We start from the raw sequence: 14,328 nt of genomic DNA on the forward strand, positions 1-14,328 counted from the left end.
TCTGGCACTTCAATTTCGATTGACGAAGAAAAAAATCACCAATTCAGGAAATTCGATTACCGCACTTTAGCTTTAAATACATCACGTTAACAATCAGATTACAAGTTATGAACAACATAACTAGATTCGATTTCGAGGCTGAGATTTGCTGATTTTAGTTCCTTTAATACAGAGATGCAAGTACTTTGTAACATGTTTACTTCATGATATTGATTACTGTAAAGTGTGTTTTACCGGTAATTGCCAGCCTAACATCTATTATATATCAAGAATATCCAACTGTGTATTAAACTGCATCCTATTTTCCAGCATAAGTACTTCCATTGTTGAGGCTAGATTAAGGCTCTTGTAGGCCCTGGATTTTTTTTTAAATCACCTTTCCCGAAAATACATAATAAATATGATTAAAGATTATTTTTTATTTTTAAAAAATCATATTTCACTGCGTTGCGGGGCATCCACTGGGCGGGGGCCCAGGGGTAATTTATTCATTTGCTCCACCTTTTGTCTGGCCTTGACTATTATATCGTACACCACCATTAGAACTAGCAGCCTTCCGTCATTTTCCTCAGATTATATGAACCCAGAAGTTACTCATGTATTGCCTGCTCATAGCAAACTACAAACAAAGAACATCTCATACGATCTGAGAATATACTAGACAAAATATCTTAGATCGGTATATCGACAGAACAATTTTATGGTATTTCAGCCACGTTGGGAAAATGGCAACGGCCATTTTTCTCACTCTCATGCCCCTCTATGATAATATGTTTAGTACATTACTGAATCAATTCAGATGTAATAAAATGTCATATATCTCACTAGATTTGAATCTGTCAAGCCTGCATTTCTTTCCTTTTGACCATATTTAGCAATATTTTTTTTTTTCTGTGTCTGATTCCAGACGCTTCACATTGGTGACTCGGAGTACCTCTCTAATATGTTGTGTGTGCGGAGGCGGGGTAGGAGGGGTGGCTCGCACAAAATATAAGAAACTTCATTTTAAGCCTGATTAGATGAAGAATAACAAAATAACTATTACTCTGACAAATATGCAGCAAAAGTAGTACAATGAACAGGTTAATCATTTTCAAAAGAGAAACTGCATATAAATGTACACATCATTTAAACGATTTTGTAAAGCAAAAAGCCAGACTTGTACATAAACTAATCGAATATTACGCACATGGTATTAAAATGCATAAATTTAGATTATCATTTTCGGCCATTAGCTTGAAACTGGCTTTTAGCCATAGTATATACAATTCACGAAAATAGGTGCCACAACGGAGGCGAAAACATATGGTTATTTTAATGGTCGCTTTTCTTTATTAAAAGCCATCGTGGGAAGGAATTAAACAGGTATGTAACGAAGAGAGAGGAACCTCTTGTGTCTATGAGTTTCATCTGAATCTGATTAATCCATGTTCTTTGTTAGTACAAGCTAACTGAATCTGATTAATCCTTGTCCTTTGATAATACAAGCTAACTGAATCTGATTGATCCTTGTCCTTTGATGATACAAGCTAACTGAATCTGATTAATCCTTGTCCTTTGATAATACAAGCTAAATGAATCTGATTAATCCTTGTCCTTTGATAATACAAGCTAACTGAATCTGATTAATCCTTGTCCTTTGATAATATAAGCTAACTGGGAATAAATGCTTTTGTACATAAAAGGTCTCGGATACTTACAACGGTGTGCAGTGCGCATGTCAATACTTTATCTTAACGTTAAAAATATAATATCCTTCCGTGAATATAATAACTGACAATGTAATTTTTACAATAATAACTTAAAGCTGGGAATTAAAAAAAATTATTGTAATAATTGTACCTGTACAATAGTTCCTTACATTTCCGGAAGTTGATTACATTTGTAACTAAATACAGCTACGTCTTTGGAAATGAATATCCTTTTACACGAATATAATAAACTCATGACACTTTCTAATTGATTTTCATGATTTACGGAAATAAAATCGTAGGTTATTACGATACGAATTGTATACAAATCTATGCAACTTGTTAAATTTACATTTAAAATAAGAAGCATCTTTAATAAACCGATTGCTTCAATTAAAACATTTTTTATTGTGTGTCTAAATACTAAATGGTTGTTGTAGGTTAACCGGTCGTCGTGTCATGATTTTGTAGGTGGTGCGATATATTGTCCTTTACTGGGTATGATTTTGGATTGGATACTGGCGAGACGGGGCCCTGAGTGGCCATGTGATCTAAAGCGCTCACCGTTCCGGATCACCGCCATTCACCTCTGTCTGCGTGGGTTCGAGTCTCAGGCTCGGATAACGTGAATATGTGAGAAAGCTTGCCAGTAGCTTTTCGTGGCTCGATGGCTCTTCCCGGGGGTTTCCAGGATTTTTCCTCCACAAGTTATACTGGCCGCCTTGTGTAGCCTATCTTGTGCTGAAAAATGGCCTTAAACCCTACAACAACAACAACTCGCGAAACAAACAAAAGATCTTCACAGTTTCCGCTTTGTTCATCCTTAGCACAGACCTTCCGATTTGGATCCAATTATATGCTTGCAAGGAGAGGAAAACCTTTTATTTAGTTTGAATTTAGGTCTCATGCAATATTTTACTCTAGCCATCTTTCTTTCTTTTGAGAAAGGTGCAAGTTTTATTCTTGCGTTTACATATTACCTCAATTTCACTTAGTCAGATAGGAGAAATATTTTAAATTAACATCACATCTGTATCGTATGCACATGAGACTAAGCAGACACGTCTAGCTTTTTTGCGAAAGTAATTTCTGTTTCAGTTTCAATTGTTTTAGAAGAGGGAATATAATAAGCATTCGAATTAAACAGGCCGTCACAGACATACATACAGTCTCAGTCCTAATAAAGTTTTGTCCTTCCGGCACGCTTGTTTACCTGGCAGTTTCAACCGCCGAGGCGTATCTAATGGTATACTGATAAACGGCCAATCAGGAATGTGTTGGCACATGCCCATGTATATAACTGTACCTTTCTGATATATTACCAACAGTTATCTTTTTCTATGCTGAATCATGGCGGATAAGCCAAGGTCCTCCAAATATGGAACAGCAAAAGTGTTTTTGTGGATATTGTTCTTTCTATTCCTAGTCACACTGATTTCAGTGCATACTGCATCAGATAAGTTAAAGAAAGCATTTTCCCTCCATTCTACCCAAAAGACTAACTTGCAAGACATGTTTCATGGAATTGTCATGAGGAATACATCGTTTGGTGTGACACTTAACGGGAAACCAACAACCACTGCAATACTATCGACTACACTGGCTGTAACTCGCAATGCAAATACATCGTTTGGTGTGACACTTAACGGGACACCAACAGCCACTACAAAACTGGCTGTAACTCGGAATGTAAATACATCGTTTGGTGTGACACTTAACAGGATGCTTACAACCATTACATTTCCTACTAAAATGGCTGCAACTGGCAATGGAAATACATCGTTCGGTGTGACACTTAACGGGACGCTAAAAACCACTACAATACTTCCGACTACACTGGCTGTAACTCGCAATGCAAATGCATCGTTTGGTGTGACACTTAACTGGACGCTTACAACGATTACAGTACCTATTACAATTCCTGTAACTCGCAAACGAAATACATCGTTCGGTGTGACGCTTAACCGGACGCTTAGAGCCGTTACATTGCCTCCTACTACAATGGCTGCAAATCGCAATGAAATAAATAAGGTTACATTAAAGAAGGAAAACTTTGATACACCAAGACCAGACACGTGTGAAGCCTGCTTCACTCACAATTTTAACTACGTCATAGATAATGATGTGATGTGCAAGCTTTATAATGATTCACAGGAAATAGATTTAATAATTTTCATTTTTACAACACATCAGCATCAACAGGAAAGGAACGCCATTCGACAGACATGGCTGAATTATACCAACAAAAATACAGCAAATATAAGGTATTTGTTTCTTCTAGGCGAGGTACCGGATACAAATTTAAGAAAACTCGTAGAAGAGGAAAATAAAATTCACGGTGATATAATAAAAGAGGATTTCGTTGACACATATCAGAATTTAACATATAAAACTATGATGGCTTTTAAGTACGCCATTACGAAATGTTCTCATGCAAAATATGTGTTAAAAACAGATGATGACATGTGGGTTAACATTCCAGGCCTTTTTAAGGTTATTCATCATGAGAAGGCGACCTTGCAGACGGCGATTGGAGGTGCCTGCCGTCATGACGCAGGCCCCATTCGGAATCCTGGTTCGAAATGGTACGCATCATTTCAAAGTTATCCACATGATTCATATCCGGGTTACTGTTCTGGAACAGGGTATGTCACTAGCATCAGCGTCGCGAGAAAAGTATTCGAAGTGTCGCAGAATGTGCCTTTTTTCCATTTAGAGGACGTGTATGTGGCAATTTGTATGAGAAAACTTGGTTACAAGTTGTATCCGATTGCGGGATTTAACACAGGCAGACCGGCTTTTGATCCATGTTTATACAAGGGAGATAATTTAATAACCTCCCACGAAGTTCCTTCAGGAATGCTTATAAGTTTTTGGAGTACACCCTGTACACAAAATCTTCAGTCCTAATAATGCCCTCTATTAAATTTTAAATGTTTTCTGTAAAGTATTTTGTATTTGAATCGTGTTTAATTCAGATAATAAAAGGACTGCTTGAGTATGTGCATGTTTCCTTTATAAATCTAGAGTCGTCATTATTTCTAAATTTGTATTGATGTAAGCACACCTCCCAATATAAAATTGTCAGCCTCAAATATTTTGTGATTAATTGGAATAGTATTTTGTTTCACACACACACACACACACACACACACAATTGGACGAATGGAATATATAGTGTATTTTACTTGTCGCTCGAAAGATTTTACTTTTGGTGGCCCAATTTAGTCTCCATTCCCAGTCTCAAAAGATATGTATTTTTAGGACTCTATGGTCCTAAACTAAGTAACAGAAAGAAGGGGATCTGCTTGGTATCCGTCCGTCTACGGGAGACGATCGTGTAGCTCCAGAATAAGCTTTTGTTTATCCTTCTTTCTAACTCTCTTTTCAGCTTGTTTTATTTTTCTGTCTTCCTATGCTTTTTGAACTCTATGTCTGACAGCTAGACGCCAGCTGGAACGGTTGTTTGCACGGCTCTCCCAGTCGTTGACATTGATGTTTGCCGTCTTCATATCCTTCTTGCAAACATCTTTGTAGCGCAGACGTGGTCGTCCAGTCGGTCGTGCACCTTCTGCTAACTCACCATATAACAGGTCCTTGGGAATGCGCCCTGGGTCCATTCTCTTGACATGGCAGAGCCAGCGAAGGCGCCTCTCGCTGAGAATGGAGAACATGCTGTTCATGTTGGCGCGTTCTAGAACCTCTGTGTCGGGTACTTTGTCCTGCCACTGGATGTGCAGAATGCGCCTCAGACATCTCAGGTGGAAACTGTTGAGTTTCCTCTCGTGTCTTGCATAGGTGGTGATTGTTTCGCTGCTGTAGAGGAGTGAGCTGAGCACGCAGGCTTGGTAGACACGCAGTTTGGTCTTCTCGGTGAGGTTGGGGTTGTTCCAGACCTTCTGGTTAAGTCTGGCCATCACTGCTGCTGCCTTGGCAATCCTGCCGTTCGCCTCAGAATCAATGGAGAGTGAGCTAAAGATGTTGGACCCGAGGTATGTGAAGTTCTCGACAACTTCCAAGTTGTACCCATCGATGGTGATAGAGGGAGGGGAGTCTGCGTCATGCACCATGACATTCGTTTTCTTCAAACTGATGGTCAGTCCAAATTCCTTACAAGCGTGGGAGAGGCGGCATACCAGCTGCTGAAGTCCATCTTCCATGTGTGATGTCAAGGCTGCATCGTCGGCGAAGAGCAATTCACGGATAAGTACCTCTGTGACTTTAGTCTTAGCACGGAGACGGGCGATGTTGAACAGCTTGCCGTCAGCCCTGGTATGGATGTACACTCCCTCGCTGCAGTCCTTGAATGCGCACTGGAGAAGCATGGAGAAGAAGATGGCAAAGAGCGTCGACGCATGGACACAGCCTAGTTTGACTCCGCTGATGACCGGGAAGGCTTCCGATGTTGTGCCATTGAAGCACACTGCTGTGCATGTTCTCGTGGAACGACATGAGGTCAGCAAGCAGACGTGGGGAGCAGCCGATCGACTGCAGGAGTCTGAAGAGTCCACTCCGACTAACCAGGTCAAACGCCTTCGTCAGGTCTATGAAGGTAATTTAGAAGGACATCTGCTACTCGCGACACTTCTCCTGCAGCTGACGTAGTGAGAAGATCATGTTTACAGTTGACCTGCTGGTTCGAAATCCACACTGGGACTCTGGGTAGACGTGGAAGGCTTGAATCTGCAAGCGCACCTGGGCAACACGGGCGAAAGCCTTTCCGACGATGCTGAGGAGGGAGATGCCCCGGCAGTTGTTGCAGTCGCTACGGTCTCCTTTGTTTTTGTACAAAGTGACGATGTTGGCGTCACGCATGTTCTGTGGGATGTATCCCTGTTCCCAGCAGAGGCAGAGGAGTATGTGTTGGCGCTCGATCAGTGCTGGTTTTCCGCTCTTGAGGACTTCAGTCGGAATGCCGTCGCTTTCAGGAGCCTTTCCACAGGCAGGGCAATCGATGACTTTTCTGAGCTCTTCCAGGGTGGGCTATGTATCCAGCTCCTCCATGACAGGCAGGTCTGGAATTGCGTCTAGGGCAGTGTCAGTGACGTTGTTTTGGGTTGCATATAGCTCGAGATAGTGTTCAACCCATCGCTGCAGTTGCTTCCCCTGGTCTGTGATGACTTCGCCCGTCTTGGACTTGGGGGGGGGGCAGTCTTGTAGCTGGGGGGGGGGGGTGCTGTCGCCTTCTTTGCATCCCCGGTGTCGGCAGCTGTCTGTATACTGTTGCAAAGGTTCATCCAGTAGGTGTTGACACAGCGGCGGGCGGTCTTCTGGGAGTTGTTCCTTGCAATCTTGAGGGCTTGTAGTGTTCTGGGGCTAGGTGCAGCCTTGTATGCCAGGAGGGCTTTCCTCTTTGCCTCAGTCACGGCCTCCATCTCCTCCCAGTTTGCCTCATACCAGTCGAAGTTCTTTCGCTCCCTTTTCCTGTAAGCTGTGATGGCTGAATTGTACAGAGTCACGGACATGGGATCACTTGGAGTTAATGGTGTCATCAGGTGCCACTTTGGTGAGGGCTTCCTGCAGTTTGCTGATGAACTGCTGTGTTTTCTCTGGGTTGCTTGCACAGCAGGTGTTGATGCGTGGGTGACCCTAACCGAAAGAAGGGGATCTAACAAATGTATTTGTCACGTTGCCTGCTCGCGATTACGTAAGTCAAGAACAAAGGAATTGGTTGGAAGCCATGTATATATGTTAGAACCCGTGGCTATAGTGGTCCTGTTCGTAATTGTTACGAGAGCTCAGCTTTTGTGTGTCAAAAATCACGTGAACGTTGAAAGCTTTGTTCAAGAACAAAGGACCCCTATTGGCGTCGTAAATCTCACCACGTTGACAGATGGCCGGAGCATTGTCTGCTAAATTGAATAGAACAGGGTAGAATCGATATCCTATTGGAATTGAGAGAGGGTGTGGTCACCATTTCAACCTGAATTTCATTGAGTACTGTAGACTCGAAACCCCAGTCGTTGTGAAACATCGTGCTGAGAAGTTGAAGCAATAACTCCGAACAACCACTCGTGAATTGAGGGGAAAACTTAGGAAATTCTAAGGAAAGACAAAGCTTGTAAAGTTCAGTGAGTTATTTGCTCGATTGTTGCAGAATATTACGGCATTGTAATTGTAATTATGTGCAGTATATATACTTCATTACTAGAATCGTTTGTACGTAGAATTACCTTTTTAGTGTTTAATTTACATGCGTATTTGAGAAATGAGCTGTGATAATATAAAGAATTATGTAGATTGCTAGCTCGTAGTTAGAATTGATATTGTAATTCGCTATTTGGTTAATTCGTAGTAAACTATTGGTGATGAAGGTCACAGAGGGGAATATAATACACGTTATATCGAATACTATAAGGCGTGCATAAGATAGTCGAGGAGAGCATATGCACCTTTGGTGCGCTCTAAACCAAAGTAAGCAACAACAAAAAAAAAACAGTCGCCAACTACAATGTAGCAAGAAAATCAACCGCATAAAGGATTACCGTAAGTGTATTTTGGAAAGGGATAACTCCTGCTCCAATTTTTATTTTCAATTTTGCCGATTTATATGCCTTCTTTTGCACCTTAGATATCTTATTCGCCGTTTTTCAAGTCCTTTTGAGGGCATTTTGCATTTACATTGGATTTTGAAGTATTGCACTGCTATTTTTTCATATCGAAACTTCCTTTTTTGTATCTTGTGGTAATAATCAACCAGTTAGTACCTTTTTTTATAAATTTGGATTGCATTATCATGTTTAGTAGTAAAGTTAGTGGCTCACGCTAATTAGTGCCAAAACTGAAATCAAGTCACCTATCGACACTAAAATGACCACCAACATTATATCAGGGGATCAAATAAAGCAACGGCAAGTAGGATCAAAGTTACCGAACTACTTCCAGACTAGATTAGAATTTAAAAACTACACAAGAATTTATACCGACGGATCAAAGGATGAGGAAAAAATCACACAACGCAAGTTCGCTTACCAAATGGAGCATCAGTTTTTTCAGCCGAAATCAGAGCAATAGACCTTGCTTTGCAACATATAGAAAACAAACATATTTTAAACAGCATCATCTTCTCTGACTCACTATCAGTACTTCAGTCGTTACACAATATAAAACTGGAGAATCCATTAATGAAAAGCATACTCGTTAAAAATAGCAAGCTGAGTGTCTCCCACAATATAATATATTGTTGGTTACCTAGCCATATTGGTATTAAAGGTAACGAACAAGCAGATCGCGCTGCTAAAATGGCCCTTACTCAAGAACCATCTGTTTTTAAAATACCGTATACTGATTTTAAACCTAGTGTCAGAAAGTCCTTATGTCAGAAGTGGCAAGCATCATGGAATGATGCAGTGAATAACAAACTTCATGCAATTAAGCCAACTCTAGGAGAATGGACTCCTTCCTACAGAACCATGCCTAGGGAGGAGACAGTCCTTGCAAGAATCCGAATTGGTCAGACTTATATCACCCACTCCCATATACTAAAAGGTGAAGACCCACCAGAGTGCGTTTCTTGCAATGAACCATTCACTGTTAAGCACTTTATGATAGAGTGTTTTGACCTGTAACCTACGCGCGATCAGTATTACAATGTGCATAATATGAAAATTCCCTTGAAGTTAAGGGAAACAAAGCTCAAGTCAAGCAAAGTGAGCCAATAACCAGAGAGGTGGAGGCCAAGACAATAGATATACATGTGTCTGGAATCCCTCTTGAAATCAATGCCAAGGAAATAATTGAGATAATAGAGAATAAACACCAAATAATTGGACGAAACAGTAAAATGGCCACAGTATAAATTTCCAGAATGTAAAGACTGGAGTCAGGCACATTACAGTTTTAAGACAATACGCAAAGAAAATACCATATTTTTTCTACGTTATGGGCTTTCGTCTAAAAACGTGGTATAGGGGAGAAGAAAAAGAAAGGCCACGCACAAGGTGCAGACAAGTAGGCCACACACTGTGAGATTGCAAAGGTGTATGGAAACGATAAAACTAATACATACGCAGGAGTGGTAGGAAATGCCCAGAGTTTGCCAGATAACAATGAGCAAGGACAAGGACAAGATGCAATTCTAAACTTTCTTCACCAAATAAGAAACGAAAACAAGAATCCAGCACACTTAACTGACCTAGAACTATCAGCAATATTGGAACCCTCATTAATCTCGGAATGGGGAAAAAGTTTGACCCCAAAACAAAACAGTAAAAGGGAAAACCCCAACAAGAGACCACCCCCTGATGACAAATAGGTTCCAAATTCTAATGGAGGATGAGGGACAAACAAATGGGGATGAAGGGATAGAGGAAATAGAGGGGGAACAAACGGACCTAATAGGTCTGGGACCCCTAACCTCCACACCGATACCTGCCCATAGGAACAAAAGAAAACAACGGAACTCCCTGTCGGCGTCGTCGCAAAGCGACTCGACGCCGACGGAGGAAAATTCCCCTCCAAATGACATGGACAAAGCCCCCAAAAAGAAAAAAGAAAAACACCTGAGTGACATGACGGAAAGTGAGAACTCAAATGACAATAACAACCGTGGCGAAAACAGCGACAAAGACGAAGACGACGACATACATGTGAAATACGGGCTAGACATAACAGAAACGGTCTCGGAACAGGAAACAGGACAGGAAACTGAATTATCGGAAGGGACAGAAAACACAATACAAACAGCAGATGATTCTGGAAACGGATCCTACCGGGGGCACGTTGCCTCCGAGGAAACAAACACACTAAAGTAATGAAATAATTAAATACATTAACAGGAAAGAACAAACAAATTATGTAAAAGTACTTTTGATAAGGAATGCGGCCACTTGAACGGGAAAAATAATGGAAGGAACATACTTCCGAATTGCTTCAATAAATACAAATGGTATGGATAAGGGAAATAAATAAATAAATTAATTAAACTAACAGAATTTGACATTATTTTAATACAAGAAACCCACAACAAATGTTCAAATGAACTAATATCTTTTGTTGAAGAAAAAATGAATGCAATCGTAATTTTAAACAACTGTAAAAATGATGATATAAGGGGGTGGTGGCAATAATTATTAGAAATAAAACGGGTCTTAATTGGGAGAGAGTAGAGGAAAATGGAATATTTAAAGGGAGGATGATCCACATGCTATTAAACAATTTGCATATAATAAATATTTATTGCCCGTCAACTAGGTAAAGAGGCATGAATTTGTGCAAAATTTAAGCAAACATCTAAATGATTATACAACGGAACCCCTAGTAATGGGAGGGGATTTTATCTGGGTATGGGACAGCATAGATAGGACCGGGGGTTTGTCAACAAATGATCATAATTCCAAAGAGATAATATAAAAACTACTAAAATGTCACAAACTAACAGATATATACAGAAGTTTAAATATAATCAAAACTATATACACATATGAATATAAAATGGGGGGGGGGGCAAGCAGACTGGATAAACTTTACGTAACTAAATTTTAATATAACATTAACAAAAAAGCAGAAGTAAGAGACTTCAAGAGACTTCAAAATATCAGACCATAAACTTATAAATTTAGAAATGAAAATGAAGAATACAAAGAGATGTGGGAAGAGGGTTTGGAAAATAAATAACAAAATTCTAGAAGTAGAAGAATTTATAAAAGAAATTAATACAGAATTTAAAATAATTACAAATATGGGAGAAAGGGAAATTGCAAATATAACAATAGACTGGGACAAGCTAAAAAATAAGATAAAGGAAATAGCACTGTATCATTCCAAAGAAAGAGAAAATTGCAAATAATGGAGAAAAACGAACTAAATACATTATTTAAAAAAAAACAATTAACAGAAGACACTAAGAAAATATATAAAAAATAATTAAATAAAATTATTGAGGAAGAGAATAAGGGAAGAGAGATAAGAGCAGGGACATTCAACAATATATATAAAAAAGCAGTGGGTACAAGTCGCAAAGACATATATGTACTCAAACATGAACTATCTTTTGAACTCTATGGAGATAGGAAACAATATCTTAGAAAAAATGGACAACGACATTATTAATTATATATGGAATGATAAAACACATTATGTAAAAAAAATTTACTCTATATAGAGCAAAAACAAAAGGAGGGTTAGCACTGCCGAACCCAATTTTAATAAAATACGCGAACATAATAAACAGGATCAAATGTTTCAAGGCCTAACCAAAAACACAATGGGAAGCCTTATATATATATATATATATATATATATATATATATATATATATATATATATATATATATATATATATATATATATATATATATATATATATATATATATATATATATATATATATACTCTTCGTCACCATACAGTTGGGATACAGTATTTGAGCGGCAACCATTAGCTGCATTTGAACCGGTCTCTAGGGATTTCGTACGACCAATCCTGATGAAGAGTGCACCAAAGCCATGTGAACTTGATCCAATTCCAACATCACTGCTGCTTGAGTGCTTAGGTCCAGTATTGCCTTCACTAACTGATGTTATTAATACCTCTCTCTCATCCGGAGGGGGCCCCGAGTGGCCGAGTGGTCTAAAGCGCTCTTCGTTACGGATCACTGCCATCTCACCTCTGTCTGCGGCGGTTAGAGTCTAAGATTCAGCCAATGTGGGCATGTGAGAAAGCTTGCCAGTAGCTTCTCGTGGGTCGGTGGTTCTTTACGGGGTTTTCCGGGTTCTTCCTCCACCATTAATACTGGCTGCCATGTATAGCCTATCGTGCTGAAAAATGGCGTTAAACCCCACAACAACAACAACTCATCCGGAGAATTCCCATCATTTTTTGAAACTGCCATTGTAAAGCCTCTGCTGAAGAAACCAACACTTGACCATAACGATTTAAAGAACTACCGCCCAGTTTCTAATCTCCCATTCATCTAAAAATATCTTAGAAAAGGTTGTTCTATCCCAGCTTGTATCTCATCTAAATTCATACAGTCTTTTTTTAGCAATGTACAATCTGCATATCGCCCTTGCCACAGTACTGAAACTGCTCTTCTAAAAGTAGTTAATGACATTCTCTCTGCTTTGGATAGCGGAAAGATTACAGTCCTCACCCTCCTTGATTTGTCTGCAGCATTTGACACAATAGACCATGATATATTACTTCACCGTCTCCAGCATATATTTGGCATTCATGATACAGCCTTACTGCGGTTCAAGTCCTACTTGGTCAACAGGACACAGATTGTATCTGCAAATGGAATACACTCCAGCCCAGTTGATTTATGTTTTGTGTTCCACAGGGGTCTGTTCTTGGACTTGTTCTCTTCATTCTGTACACTCAGTCGCTCTCAAGTGTCATAGATCATCATCCAGTGTCTCGCCAATTGTACGCTGATGACACCCAAATATACAAATCTAGCCACCCAACTGAAGTTGATGCCACCATCCAAGGTGTAGAGAGGTGCATTTCTGATGTGAAATCATGGATGACATGTAACAAGCTGCAGATGAATGATGATAAAAGTGAGGCCGTCCTGATCACAACACAAAGACTTTCTCATTCACATCCTTTACATCAAACAATAAATATCATCAACACCAACATTAAATTCACACAATCAGTACGAAACCTAGGTCTTACTCTGGACAGTACTTTCACATTGCACCAACATGTCATGAACATATGCAAGGCTGCATATCTTGAGCTGAGACGCATCAGCTCAATTCGCAAATATCTTTCAGTTGATGCCACTAAAACACTTGTGTGTTCATTAGTACTTTCAAGACGGGACTATTGTAACTCAGTTCTGTCTGGTTCATCTCAATATCTGCTCCAGAAACTTCAAAAAGTTCAAAACACAGCTGCTCGGATCATACTTATAGTACCACGATCAGAGCACACCTCCCCGCTGTTCTGTACCCTACACTGGCTATGCATTCGATCCAGAATCAAACACAAAATTTGTTTTCTGTGCTACATTTCACTGTCGGACTCTAGTCCAACATACCTATGCGACCTCACCCATGTGTACACACCAGCAACATACTTACGCTCCTCTTCTGACAATCGTATACTCATTATTCCAAGTATGAAATCAAAGTCATATGGACAGATTCTTTTGCATACCAGGGCCCAGCAACGTGGAATGAATTGCCCACTGAACTTAGACACAAAGACACAGTGATCACATTCAAGAGGGCTCTCAAAACTCACTTATTTCGACTGCAAGAACAAACTTAAAGACCTAATAATGTTTCCTACCTTAAATATTCTCAGCATGTTTTTTTATTGTTTTCTAATTTCATGGAGTTTGCTTTTGTAATCATGTCATTATATGTTTTTTATCTTATAGGTGTTGTGTAATGTTGAGGGTCCCCGAGTGGCCGAGTGGTCTAAAGCGCTCTCCGTTACGGATCACTGCCATCTCACCTCTGTCTACGTGGGTTCGAGTCTCGGATTCGACCAATGTGCGTATGTGAGAAAGCTTGCCAGTAGCTTCTCGTGGGTCGGTGGTTCTTCCCGGGGTTTTCCCGGGTTCTTCCTCCACCATTAATACTGGCCGCCATACATAGCCTATCGTGTGCTGAAAAATGGCGTTAAACCCAACAACAACAACATTGTGTAATGTTGTGAAGCGCTTAGAGCTTCTAAAGAG

General features: G+C 39.9%; 1 protein-coding gene across 1 annotated transcript; it reads left to right on the top strand.

The window, feature by feature from the left end:
- The first annotated feature begins 3,042 nt into the window (after positions 1-3,042).
- LOC149794305 (beta-1,3-galactosyltransferase 1-like) lies at positions 3,043-4,633 on the top strand. The gene has a single exon (XM_089966555.1). It carries the CDS (start codon positions 3,204-3,206, stop codon positions 4,599-4,601), a length of 1,398 nt encoding a protein of 465 aa, XP_089822681.1. The 5' UTR covers positions 3,043-3,203; the 3' UTR covers positions 4,602-4,633.
- The last annotated feature ends 9,695 nt before the right edge of the window (positions 4,634-14,328 follow it).

The sequence above is a fragment of the Sinohyriopsis cumingii genome, chromosome 8 (genome assembly GCF_028554795.1).
Source record: "Sinohyriopsis cumingii isolate HCF-2022 chromosome 8, ASM2855479v2, whole genome shotgun sequence".
NCBI lineage: Eukaryota > Metazoa > Mollusca > Bivalvia > Unionida > Unionidae > Sinohyriopsis > Sinohyriopsis cumingii.